Source organism: Phyllostomus discolor, chromosome 11 (assembly GCF_004126475.2).
Source record: "Phyllostomus discolor isolate MPI-MPIP mPhyDis1 chromosome 11, mPhyDis1.pri.v3, whole genome shotgun sequence".
Lineage (NCBI taxonomy): Eukaryota > Metazoa > Chordata > Mammalia > Chiroptera > Phyllostomidae > Phyllostomus > Phyllostomus discolor.
Window position 1 is genome coordinate 83,237,396 of NC_040913.2, and position 13,110 is coordinate 83,250,505.

At 41.0% G+C, this 13,110-nt stretch overlaps 1 protein-coding gene across 1 annotated transcript; it reads left to right on the forward strand.

The window, feature by feature from the left end:
• Positions 1-786: 786 nt before the first annotated feature.
• LOC114508389 (high mobility group protein B1-like) lies at positions 787-11,223 on the forward strand. Its single transcript, XM_036011109.1, is given in 3 exon segments — positions 787-793; positions 10,067-10,521; positions 10,524-11,223. Coding segments are annotated over 3 exon segments (780 nt in total). The 3' UTR covers positions 10,842-11,223.
• The last annotated feature ends 1,887 nt before the right edge of the window (positions 11,224-13,110 follow it).

The window sequence follows — 13,110 nt, forward strand, 5'->3', positions numbered from 1 at the left end:
CTCTTACAAATATCCCCACTTATTCTTCTAGGGTTAAAAAATGAAAATCTGTGGAGCATTTCAAGAAGTCAAAACAATGAATTACTGAAGATAGAATTTGAAAGGAAAAAAATAGAACCATAACCCCCAAAAAGTTTATTGAGGGAGATAAAAATCATAGTGAAATTGGAAGCGTGTTCTGGGATTCAAAACGGAGCCTTTTCCACAACCACCTCCCCCACTATGCGTGAGCACACGCACATACACACACCTCCTTCCACCCTCCGACCCAACAACTTGCGTGGATGCACCCACCGGGCCCCAATAATCCCAAGGCTTTAAGAAAAATCAAGTAGCTCTACCGCAGAAAAAAGGTTAGAATCCCCAGGAAAAAATCCTCATGAATATGAAATAAAAGGACTGCCCACTTTATTACTCAGGAAATGCACTAACACAATCCTTGGCTTTTAAAGACGGCTGTTTTCCGGATTAGACCGAATATTCCCAGGGATGCCTGACCTGTCAGATTTCTTGGTGGCTGCTGGATTGAACGGTTCCTTGTCTTTCATCCAGAGGCCAAGGTGGGCCGGAAACTGGAAGGTCTTTGAAATGGCTTCCTGAACACAGCATGTACGGTTGCTGTGTCTGCTGTTTGTACCCCAGGTGAAAACGAAAAGCCAAGGAAAAGAAATAAAGTTCAATTCAACCGCAGGTCACGGCCCCGTTGTGGATAATTATGAGTACATATTATCTGCATGCGTGTGGTGAGGCTCTGTGGGCCACGGACATGGGATTTATAATAACCCCATGGCGGGTATTTCAGGACAATAGCCATAAAGCAAAGACTTAAAAGGTTTCATCATTAGACTAATTGGAATTCACTTGATCCTCCAATGTAACAAAAGCCTTCTATCTACTTTTCCAACCTATTATTTCTTACATTCAGCGTCTTGGTTTGTCTGTCATTAAATATTCATTTTCCACAGGGCTTTTTGGAAGGCAAACAAAGCAGTCACTGGATTGCTTTGTATCGATTCCTGAGTTGTCCTTGGGAAAAGCTTTCAGCAGGTTCAATACTTGTGAATGATACTTAGGTTTGCTCCGGGATTTGCAAATATCATTTTCTTCTTATTTCAAAAACAGAATGTTAGAATTTAGATCTTTATTTTTTTTCATCTAGTCTATAGTCTTATTATTAATGAAGACCTCAAATGGTACAGCGGTAACTGTACTCATCCATTTACGAGTATATTAAAATAGAAAATAGAACTACTCTGCATGCTTTTACCAGACATGGTTTTCATTGCTTTAAAAGGCAGTTATGCGACCTGTGAAGGATGGTGCCTTCAGGGAGGCCTGAAGCTAAGGGCCTCAAGCATGGTTTTCCCTTCTTTGAAGAACTAAATAGCCTTATTGAGCCAAGAAGACTCTTTATGAATCCACCTACACCTGGATTAAACCTGAACCTGCGATGGATAGAGTCTCTCCAAACAGCCTGAGTACCTTTTCACAGGACAGTTATCACAGAAATATCCAGGTTCTTATGAGAGGGCTCTTTGGGTTGAGTGTATGATATGTCTTATCCTCCACAAGGTACATTTAAATAAAATAGAGCCCTCTACAATCTCAAATATGTTCATTGCATGTTTGATATGGTAAATATTTAAGATGGACTGATTATAGTTATGAAAAAAACACATGAATACATGTAATAGTCATTTGCTTTTTCTAGCTTTATTGAGGTGTAGTGGACATATAACCTTGCATAAGTTTAAGGTGTGTCTAACTGAAATATTATAGCTAAGCCAAAAATATTTACTAAATGGATGCTGTGTTCTGTATGTGCTTTACCATGGGCAGATGGTAAAAATCTTTAAAAATCCACTGAGCAAAATATAAAGCAGTCTATGAAATGTAGTTCTTGTGCTAAGAGCTAATAGATAATGATGATTTGAAATTCATATAAAGCATTTTGCCCCTTTTCATTATTCTTTTAATTGGTTGGTTATTTTATTATTTGGGCTCCATACATGCATTTAATTACTCTGATTGTGATCTGAAATCGCTGCAAGTAACCTGGGAAATAAACTTCATTTTTGTCTCTCACCACAATTCTCTTAAGAATTTCAGTAAATCGTCTTAATGATGAGCATTATCCTTAATGTACATTTTACTAAACCGTTCAGAAATTGTCACCAGAGTAGTATTCAACAAAGCGCTTGAAATCCCAACAATTTCCAGTGCTGTCCGTCACCCCAAGAGCTCTCCCACCCTCTCTCTGCCGTGTGCAGATGTAACTGGAAGTCAGCCATCTACAGCCTGACAGACAGTCCTCACGGAGAACCTGGCCATGCTGGCACCGTGACCTTGGATTTCCAGCTTCTAGAACTGGGAGAAATAAATGCCTGCTGTTTGAGCCACCCTGTCTAAATGGTCATTTGTAATAGCAGCCCAAAATAAGACGCAGATATAATAGTACTAGTCACAGATAAGGAAATAAATCTAGATAGGGGTGTATATGTACGAATGTAAGTGTGTGGGTGTTTAACTGTGTGTATATTTCCTAGACCTATTTTCTGTCATGGCGTAGAAGAGCCTCTAGCAAAGAAAACATCTTTTACCCAGATGATTGTTTCTAAATACCTTTTCTCCATTAAATGTGACCTAAATTCCCCAGAGAGATGCTGATTCCGAACACAGGGCAAGAAAAGTATGAGTCAGGAACATCTTATTGGGTCTGTAAGACTACACTGAAAATATGATGAAAACAGATGACAGGGCATGGGGGTGGCTTGAAGTGGCTTCAGCTGCTCAGAACTGGGACAGACTGAGTGAGCATGAGTGTAATGATGGCAATGGATTTTAACCTGTTGGATGAAGTTAGACTTGGCGAGTCCATACCGTTGTAAATGAAAGAAAGAAGAAAAGGACAATGCTTTCTGCTATGCCAACTAATAAATATTGAGGGAATGGTGGAATTAGAAAATCATCCTGCAATGAGTGAAAGCTCAGTGAGGAAAAGATATTTATAGTCTTCAAGTCTCTCCGCACAACTTCATTCATTTAAGAAAGGAAAAATAAGAACTTAACAGAGGACAATGCTTCTATACACCCCCTAACCAGATCATCAAAATGATCATCATCAACAATGAAATTTAGAGTGAAATCTGCTTCTTACCCATTTTACTCAATGAAACTATGTCTATGTAATCCTTTGAAATCAATGAAAAAAATAGCTAAGTAAACTCAAAGTGTTCTGTTTGTATTTAGGTGGTTATTGATGAGATCAAAGGCTAGAAGGAAATAATTCAAGCAAGAATAAATACCAAATTCTGAAGCTTCCTGACCTGATTTAACAAAATCACTATTTTTTTTCCTGTCTCACTTTTAAGCCATTTGACCTACAAAATTCCTTCACAAAATCTGGTCTTTTTCTAGAACTTTCTATTTCCCAGTCTGTCATCATCATCACCATCCAGTTGCTCAAGACAGAAATTTGGGAGCTGAACTTGACATCAGTCTTCTTCAGCAGCCATAGCCCTTCAAGCTCTAACTCCTGACCATCTCTCCCCAAAGAGCTTCGAATTCTAATTCTTCTTTCCGTCTCCTCTAGCACCGTCTCAGTTCAACAGAAGCATACTTAAAGGTTCTCCCCAAATTCCCCAAATCTCTAGTCCCTACCAAATCTCTGCATCAGGGTGCAAATCTGGTCACACCACTGCCAGGCTTCCTTGTGATAACTTCTCAGTGCTGTCCGAGAAGGAGACCCAAAACCCTAAACAGGGGCCATGGGGCCCTGCGTAATTGGACCCTTGCCTCCCTCTCCAGCTTCTCCCCCTCCCCCTCTGACCTTGTATTCCAGCCACAACGGACTTGGTCATTTTCACGTTTCTTCTCACTTGAGATCTCATTGGTCATGATCCCTAAGCCTGGAATGTTCTCTCTCCTTTTCTTGCTTAATACTTATTTAGCAGTCTGAACTCAGCTTAATAACAGATCCCTTTCTGAGAGAAGGCTGCCCCCCGTCCCTAGCCTAGGTCAGATCCTCTGCACATTCCCACTTAGCACAGTATGCAAACAAAAAACAATTGCAGGTGGAGAAGTCACTTCATGACATTGCACATTTTTTTCCAACACTACAACCACTAAAGAAATCAGAAGCTAGCTTCATTTGTGTCGAAGATAAAATAGATGGTTAGATGGGAAAAGGAGAGCCTGCGAGGCCACATTGGTAGGAGCTCTTCAGGTTGAATAACAGAAAGAAATTTGGGAAAATCCATTTTTGTGAATGACAAGCAGCTGGGAGCCACATTACGAGTGTAAGACATAGGAAAAAAATGTTAAATACCTTTTGTTGCACAGTAAGAATGGACTCCCCTTGGGTATTTTCTGGAGAGGCTGTAATACAGATTTGAGTTGCTTTCTTTTTCAATGTTCTGCTGGAATGACCAGTAGAAGGGCTGGTTTGTATGGGTCACACACACTGAATGTTAATGTAGTGACTCTCTCCTGCCTCACTCTGACTTGTACACAAATGTACAAGGTGAGTACCCTGTCTGCCTTGCTGGTCATTTTAGGTCAGGCATTTGCACAATTTGGAGTAGATGCTGAATCAGTATTGGTTGATAATGTGTGGTTTGGCCCCATTTGTTTAACCTCTCCAGGCCTCAGTTAATGCTACACTCGATGCTTCTCAACTTTTCCAGTAGAAATAGCACCCACTGCAGGAAGAACAGACATTTACCCCCTTGAAGCCCGGGGCAGTCTGAAGCAGCCCAGTATAGTTCTGATATTTCCGTGGAGTTCCTTCAAAGTTTTATGTGTCACCTTAAAACTTGTTTGAATTTTACATTCCATGACAATGTACACCAGCACTTGTTTAAAGTGACGGTAATTTTACTTTAAATCTTCTCATAAAAATGTGCGCGGCCTTGTACAGATTACTCCCAGGGTTTCACAAACCTCAAACCTTTCGAGAGACACAAGTATTCATTAAGCAATCTATAAACCTCCTTTTTTTTGCTCCAAGTTCTATGATTCTTTGACTCTAACAAGTCAAACAACTATTATTTACTGAATTTCTTTTCCTGGACGAATGCAAGAAACCATCAGATAAACTGTGGTTTTAAGGAGACGGAGCTTCGATCATAAGCCATACACGCATAAAAAATAATACGATGGGGTGCCATGGAGCGAGTGCGGCCGCTTGTCGGGGCAGAGAGTTCAGAAGCAGGAGTAAGCGCCCACCCTCCATCTCCGACCAGTGCGGCTCGCTGGTTTGATTCCCGCTCAGGGCACAGGCCTCGGCTGTGGGTTTGGACCCGGCCACCAACTCTGATGTTTCTCTTCCTCTCTCTCCCCCTCTTCCCCTCTCTCTAAAATCAAGTAAATCAAATGTTTAAAATTTTAAAAAATTAGCCCTCCAAGCCTCAATTTGCTCATGTGTAACATGGGGTAGCAATGCTCACACCTTTTATCCCAGACAGTGGTTATAAAGCTCATGAAGATAAAATATGCCCACTTACAAGGGACAAACCGTGTTATGAAGTGATCAGGGACACGTCACTCACACGGTGCAACCTTGACACATGGGGAGCAAACCAGTATATAGACCAGCTTGGGGAATGGCCTTCACGGAGTTATGGGAAGAGAAATATACCACAGAGCTACAGGAGACTAAAAGAACCTAATCTTTATTGAGCTGAAAGCTCCATTATGGGAGAGATCTCTGGAAAAAAGCAAAATACCGCAGGCCTGGGTTTCTGAGGTAGGGAACTTAGAATCACTCCTGTGGACTTTAGTTTTTAGAGATATGCCCCTTGGTATAATTTGCTTCATATTTTGAGACAGCTGGGAACGTTTTGGCACAGACCAAAGAGCTATTTTACATGTTTCATCTCCTTTAAAGAATATTAAAAGGAGAGTGGAAGAAACCAGATAATTGCTTGCAGAGATCAAATGTCAAGATTGTAATATTGCTAAAAGAATAAAGAAGGAGAACATGGTTGCGTTTTTTTTATTCAAAAATGAACTGGCACCGAGCCAGGTGTGTGAAAGCAGAAGAGAAGTAAATTCAAAAAGGAGTTTCGGTTCAACTCCTGGCGGGAGACTAAAAGTGAGCGGCCCCCCGCAGGATTTGGAATAAATGCCAGCATTATTGAATACGTAACACATGGTTCACATGTTAATCTGCAAAATTAATCAGCAAATGTGATGAGATCTTTAAATTTGTAGAAGGCTGAGCTTTTGGGGTGTGATGTGAGGAAAATAGCACCTGGTGATAATAGCTTTCTATATCTGGTTATTTAATTGGGATAGTTAAAAGTCAAGTTAAAAGAAAAGATATTATAAGTGTAAAGCCTTAGAACTGGTTTCAATGGAAGCATTTAAATACAATACAAGTGCCTATGTTAAGAAATTTCTATGAAGCATACCTTCTTTTGCAAAACATGAAAAGTTACTGTGGAAACCATATATGAGCACCAATAAAGAAGGCTGCATTTGCCCTGGCTGGTGTGGCCCGGTTGGTTGGAGCATCGTCCCATGTACCGAAAGGTTGGGGGTTTGGTTCCCAGTCAGGGCACATACCTAGGCTGGGGGTTCGATCCCTGGTCAGGGCACAAATGTCGCGGGGCTGCAGATCGAAGCTTCCCTCTCACATCGATGTTTCCTTTCTCTTTCCCCTCTCTCTGTCTCTAAAATCAATAAACATATTCTAAAGTTGCCTTTTTTAAAAAGGCACACATTCCTCTTTCTGCTGCATTTGAACAGTAGAATGTGCTACATTTGTGTAGAAAAGACAGTGAAGAATGAATATGCCTATTTGTAGCGTACGGGCAAAATAGCTCTGAAACAACACAAAGCGAACTGCGAACCTTGGTTTGCCTGCAGGGCGCAGGAGTGTAGGGGAGACATCTCTCTGTCCGCTCTTTTCGATTTTTCTTTGATTTGGTTCAGGTTAGTTATGTCATCCAATAAGCAGACGGACAAGCACATCACATGATTGCAAATAAAATGGTTATTTTTGACATGGTTACCGGAGATTTAATGTTTGTTTTAATAAGTCAGTCAACTTACATGAGACAGTCAGAGGGGTGGGACAGTGACTGTCCTCCAGCACATTCGTCCATTCACACTCACTTCCACGTGCATCACAATCACCTGGAGGCTCGTGGGAAATATTTCTTGGCCTTGCCCGTCAGAGTTTCCAATTCCCAAGACCTGGGCTGAGGCCTGAGACTCCACTTTTCCAACGAGTTCCTAGGTGATGCTGCTGCTGGTTTGGGGACCACATTCTGAGAACCACTGTCGTAGCAGTTCCATCAGTAATGAGTCCCCAGGGCTATAAAACTTCTTTCCATACTCCAAAGCAGAAATAGGAATGTGTGATGAGTTAGAAATCAGGCTATGGAAAATGTAAGCAAAACTTTATAGGTCTAGATTCAACAGGACCTGCAGATAATAATGTCTCTGGGCAAACAGCTTCACGAAGGTCTGCTCTGTGACCCTTAAACCAAAACACCATGCCCAGCGCTCAGCTCCTTCCTGTGAGTAACGCCGGGGCATCTAGGATGCTGCTCTGCTGTCAGGAAGCTTCGGATCAGGAGTCCCTTTTGGATAATCCCTTTAAATGTTGGTCCTAAAACTAAAGTACAGAGAAAGCATAACTCAGGGAGTTGTAGGACATGGTTGAGTATCCCTTGTATTTATTTCTGCTTGAGTTTTACTCTGATTCAGATTTGTAATGTTCATTGAGCAATTTACAATTTCTGCATGGTGAAGAGAAAGCCCGTGAAATACAGATGTGGGTTTAAAGATGAGCTTTGCTGCTAACTTTATGAGAGCTTAACTTCTCTCATGCTGCTTCTCCATCTAAAACTGGGTATAATCATAAATACTCCAAGTTTGGGGCCCCATCATAGTAATTATTATATCTAATATCTATTGAATGTTTACTACATACTAGACATTTATTGAACTTCCTAAGTGCTTTGTATGCATTCATTCCTTTACTTTTATTCATTTGCTATTCTTATCCTCACTTCCAGATGAGTGAACGGAAGTCCAGAGAGATTAAGAAACTTGTCCAAGGTTACTCCGTAAGTGACAGAGCCAGGATTGGATACCTGCGCTCCTCTGGCAATCACGTGTTATGCTGCATCTCTTAAAAGCTGGAGGCGAAGATAAATCTTTATTATCTACCCTTAACAAGACATATATATTGCCCCCTGTTTCTTTTTAGGATATTATCCCAATATAGGTTTTTATAAGTGTACAGAAAACACATATACATATGTGACTGTATGGATATGTGTGTGTGTGCACAGTGTAGTGTGTGTCTGAAGACCAGTGTATAGGAAGTTGTTAAATCAGACAACATCTAGTGAATGTTTACTGATTATTATACTCTTCTCTAGTTTCCGGTCAATTTTCATATTTTATTGTAAGTGTTATATATAAGGAGGGAAAACATTTACGTTCAAATGGGAATGTTTGCCAAGTATAGAAGTGGAACTCATCGTCAAGCATGTCACATGAAAACCAAAGGAAGTATTTCATTGGCTCACTTATTTCTTTATCAAAATTGTTCGTATGGAATACAACCACTAAATAATCTATCGAGTAACTTCTAAATGATAGGATGAGCCTTCATGTATTTTGTACTTAATGAGAAATTCATCCTCTTCAGGACATACACAAGCATTTCTTAAACTAGTCAGTGGAAAACACCACAAAAACAGGGCTGATAATTTAGTCTCACTAAAATTAAAAACTAGTCATCAAAAATAACATGAAGAGTGAGAAGACAAGTTACAGACTGTGAGAAAACATTTTCAGAACTTGTATACAACAAAAATCGCATTTATAGAATATGTAAAGAAATCCCTAGGAAAAAGATAAACATCTCAATTGAAAAAAAATGGGCAAAAGACTTGAATGGGCACTCCCTAAAAGAGGATATCCAAATGATCGCATGGCATAAATGTATGAAAAGGTGCTCAGCTTTCATAAGCACTCAGCGTTCATAAAGAAAACAGCCATCAGGACCACCTTGAGATACCCTCTGTGCCCATCAGAATGGCTAAAAGTGAAAAAGCAAACAAAATTGAGACATCTGATGGTGCCAGCTGTTGGTGATGATGGGAAAGAACTACATCTCCCCTGGATTGCTTATGAAGATTGAAATCGGAACTCCACTTTGAGAAACCCAAAGGCAAGATTCACTAAAGAGAAACATGCTTACCTATGAGTCCAGTACTTACACAATTCATGTTTTCAGAAATTCATGTTTTTGAGCACCAAAAGGCATACTCAACAATGTCCCAAGAATGTTTATGGCAGCTATATCCATAATAAACCCACACTGAAACAACCCAAATGTTCATCAACAGTAGAATAGTTAAGTTGTTGCATATTCATACAATGGCATAAAAAGGGAGGAACTACCATGGCATGCAACAAAGTGGGTGAATGTCTCTAACAAAGGTTTAGTAAAAGAAGTCAGCTACAGGAGTACTTATGCCACTGTTTCTCACTACTTATGTCTGAGCATACACACACGCACACATGTACAGGGTGGGACAAAAGTAGATTCACAGTTGTTCGTGTGGGAAAAATACAAAAATTAATAAATTGTGTTATAAGAATAAACTCTGTGTTTCACATACTCACAACTGTAAACCTACTTGGCCCCAGCTAGTACATTCAAGAAAAGGCCAAACTATGGTGGTAGATGTTAGAATAGAGATTGTGCTCGAATGTGAGAGGGTCAAGAGTGGTCATTGATTGGAAGAGGTGTGAAAAGACTTTGGGGTTCTGGAATGTTCTATATCTTGATTTAGGTGGTGGTTATACGGTTGAATACATAGGAAAATTCATCAAGTTGTGCAGTTAAGATTTATGCTTTTCTGAACACTGTGCTGTACACCTGAAACTAATACAAAATAATATTGAATGTAACGTATGATTGAAAAATATAAAACATTTTTAAAACAAAAAATATGCTTTTTTACTGTATATATGCTACACTTCAAAAAAGAAAACAAAACCAACATCTATGATTAATATTATGAAATACATATTTCAGAGGCTGTGTCTGGCTCCCGCTCTCTCAGCCATTGCGGTACATTGAGCTCCACAGAGACGGCGCCGGGGCAAGTGCGAGCTGGACGGGCACTGGACGACTCTGTGCTGGCTGAGGAAAAGTCATTAAACTTAGGCAAAGGAGATCCTAAGGAGCCGAGAGGCAAAATGTCATCATATGCTTTCTTTGTGCAAACTTGCTGGGAGGAGCACAAGAAGAAGCACCCACATGCTTCAGTCAACTTCTCAGAGTTTTCTAAGAAGTGCTCAGGGAGGTGGAAGACCATGTCTGCTAAAGAAAAAGGAAAATTTGAAGACACGGCAAAGGCGGACAAGGCCCGTTTTGAAAGAGAAATGAAAACTTACATTCCTCCTAAAGGGGAAACAAAAAAGAAGTTCAAGGATCCCAATGCACCGAAGAGGCCTCCTTCGGCCTTTTTCTTGTTTTGTTCTGAGTATCTATTGCCCAAAAAATCAAAGGCGAGCATCCCGGCCTATCCACCGGTGATGCTGCAGAGAAGCTGGGAGAGCTGTGGAACAACACCACTGCAGATGACAAGCAGCCTGATGAAAAGAAGGCTGCTAAGCTGAAGGAGAAATACAAAAAGGATATTGCTGCATACCGAGCTAAAGGAAAGCCTGATGCTGCAAAAAAGGGAGTTGTCAAGGCTGAAAAAAGCAAGAAAAAGAAGGAGGAGGAGGAAGATGAAGAGGAAGAAGAGGATGAGGAGGAGGAAGATGAAGAAGATGAAAATGAAGATGATGATGATGATGAATAAGTTGGTTCTAGCACAGTTTTTTTTCTTGTCTATAAAGCATTTAACCCCCCTGTACACAACTCACTCCTTTTAAAGAAAACAAATGTGTAAGATTTGTTTTTAAACTGTACAGTGTCTTTTTTTGTATAGTTAACACACTACCGAATGTATCTTTAGATAGCCCTGTCCTGGTGGTATTTTCAATAGCCACTAACCTTGCCTGGTACAGTGTGGGGGTTGTACACTGGCATGGAAGTTTAAAGCAGGTTCTTGTTGGTGCATAGCACAAGTTAGCTATATATGGGGATGGTAGTTATTTCATCTTCAGTTGTCTCTGGTGCAGCTTATACAAAATAATTGTTGTTCTGTTAACTGAATCTCACTCTGTAATTGCAAAAAAAAAGTTGCAGCTGTTTTGTTGACATTCTGAATGCTTCTAAGTAAATACAATTTTTTATTAGTAAAAAAGAGAAATATGTATTTCCATGCTAAATAATTTCCAGCTCTGGGAAAATGAAAAGTACTGGATGTGAATCTAGTCCGGAGCACCCACAGCCGAGTCTGCTGAACATGGAAGTGACATGGTAACATGACACTTTGCCCAGGGCCCTGTGCGCAATGCACTGGTGGGACATTGTGGGGAGAACACTGCATAGCTAACACACAGTGAATCTGCTTGCTATTGAGTCATGTGTGAGTCAGAGCGAGGAGGAGGGGGGTGGAGCCCTTCTCCCACACGACGCCCCTGCTGACCACAGATTCTTGGCTTTGACTCTTATGAGGGGTTTTCTGTCAGATTTTATGGCTTCCCACATTCTAAAATACAAGTATAAATAAATGACACATGCGTAAGGCCCGCAGATGCCTTTAGATATTTCCTGGATGCCCCTGGGGACCAGTTCTCTACCTTCCTCCCAATCCTCAGCCCCTTTCGTTCATAATGTAACACAGATTGGGCCCTTGGACTTGAGTTAGCTGGCAATGCTTGGGTATTTACTTTGGACTTCCATTTGCCTTTTGTTGCAGCGGTTCTAGGTGAGTTTTGACAGAGGTACAACCCACAGGATTTAGACTAACAAACTTTCAGAAATTGTTTGAAAGTTCGTCTCTATCAGAGCACCATCTTTGGGCCGTCTCAGAACATGAAGGACACTCTGGTGCATTGCACGCTGCATGCTGGGAAACTGTCCTGGAGCGTACACGCAACTGGCCCAGGTAGACTTCCTTGAACTCCCACCCGCAGGGGTAAGGGTGCATCCTGTTGGGCAGGCAGAAGGGAGACGCTGGAGTTCCCGCAGGGCAGCATGGTTTAGAGTTACTGCAAGGCCAGCGCCTTAGAAATAGCAAAGAATATCTGTGAGCTCTTCCCCTACCGGGCATTGTACAGACCAAGGGGAGAGAAACATCGAGGATCCTGAGAAGGAACTGAGCACTCTGCCATCCCGGCCTCCAGCATCAGGTACAGAGGCATGCTTGCATGATAGAACATCCCGAGACTCTGAATAGTCTTTCACCACTCACCACCCCCAGCCACGTGAAACACATAACCTTTTCTAATTGCTCTGAGTCAGAGAGTGTCTGAGTCCTCACTCATGTGACTGAGTTTGGGCTTTAGTGCAGAGACAATGATTGAAAGAGGTGCTTCCTTTGTCTCTGTAGACAGTTGCAAAAACACTTTCAGGCTTTTATCATTGGAATGTGAGGTCAGATCCATGAGGCACAAATGCCAAGTAGCTAAAAGACATGGAAAAGTGAATTTGTTAAAATGACTCTTACAGAGAAGAATTAGGTTCGTATTAAGAACATCTTGTCATTTATCCAGATTTCAGAGAAAACATTCACGTTTAATGGTTATTTACTTTTCTTTGTAGAGTAGAATTTACAGAATTGAAATTGTTAATTCATTTTTCCTTAGTGGGTTTCCTCACCCTTGCCCTCTACTTCTTAGAAACACTTTACATAGGTGTAATAAATTCTAGAGCCAAAATACTTGGGTTCAAATGCCAGCTCTTTGCCTACTGGCTGTGTGATTTAGGCATAATTACTTACCCTCTCTGTGCCTATGTTTCTTCAATCATCAAAAGGGAATGGTTATTATAAAACCTAGCTCATAGGGCTGTTGGGATTGATGAGTAATCAGAGACAGGCACCGAGAATAGCATCTGGCATTTGGGCGAGACTACAGTAGTGTCAGCTACATTCCTGTGCTTGCTGACAGATTGAATCGCTTATACCTTTCCCTCCACTCTGCCTCTTCTGGTGCTATTTTCTCCCTGTCCTAACTCCAGCC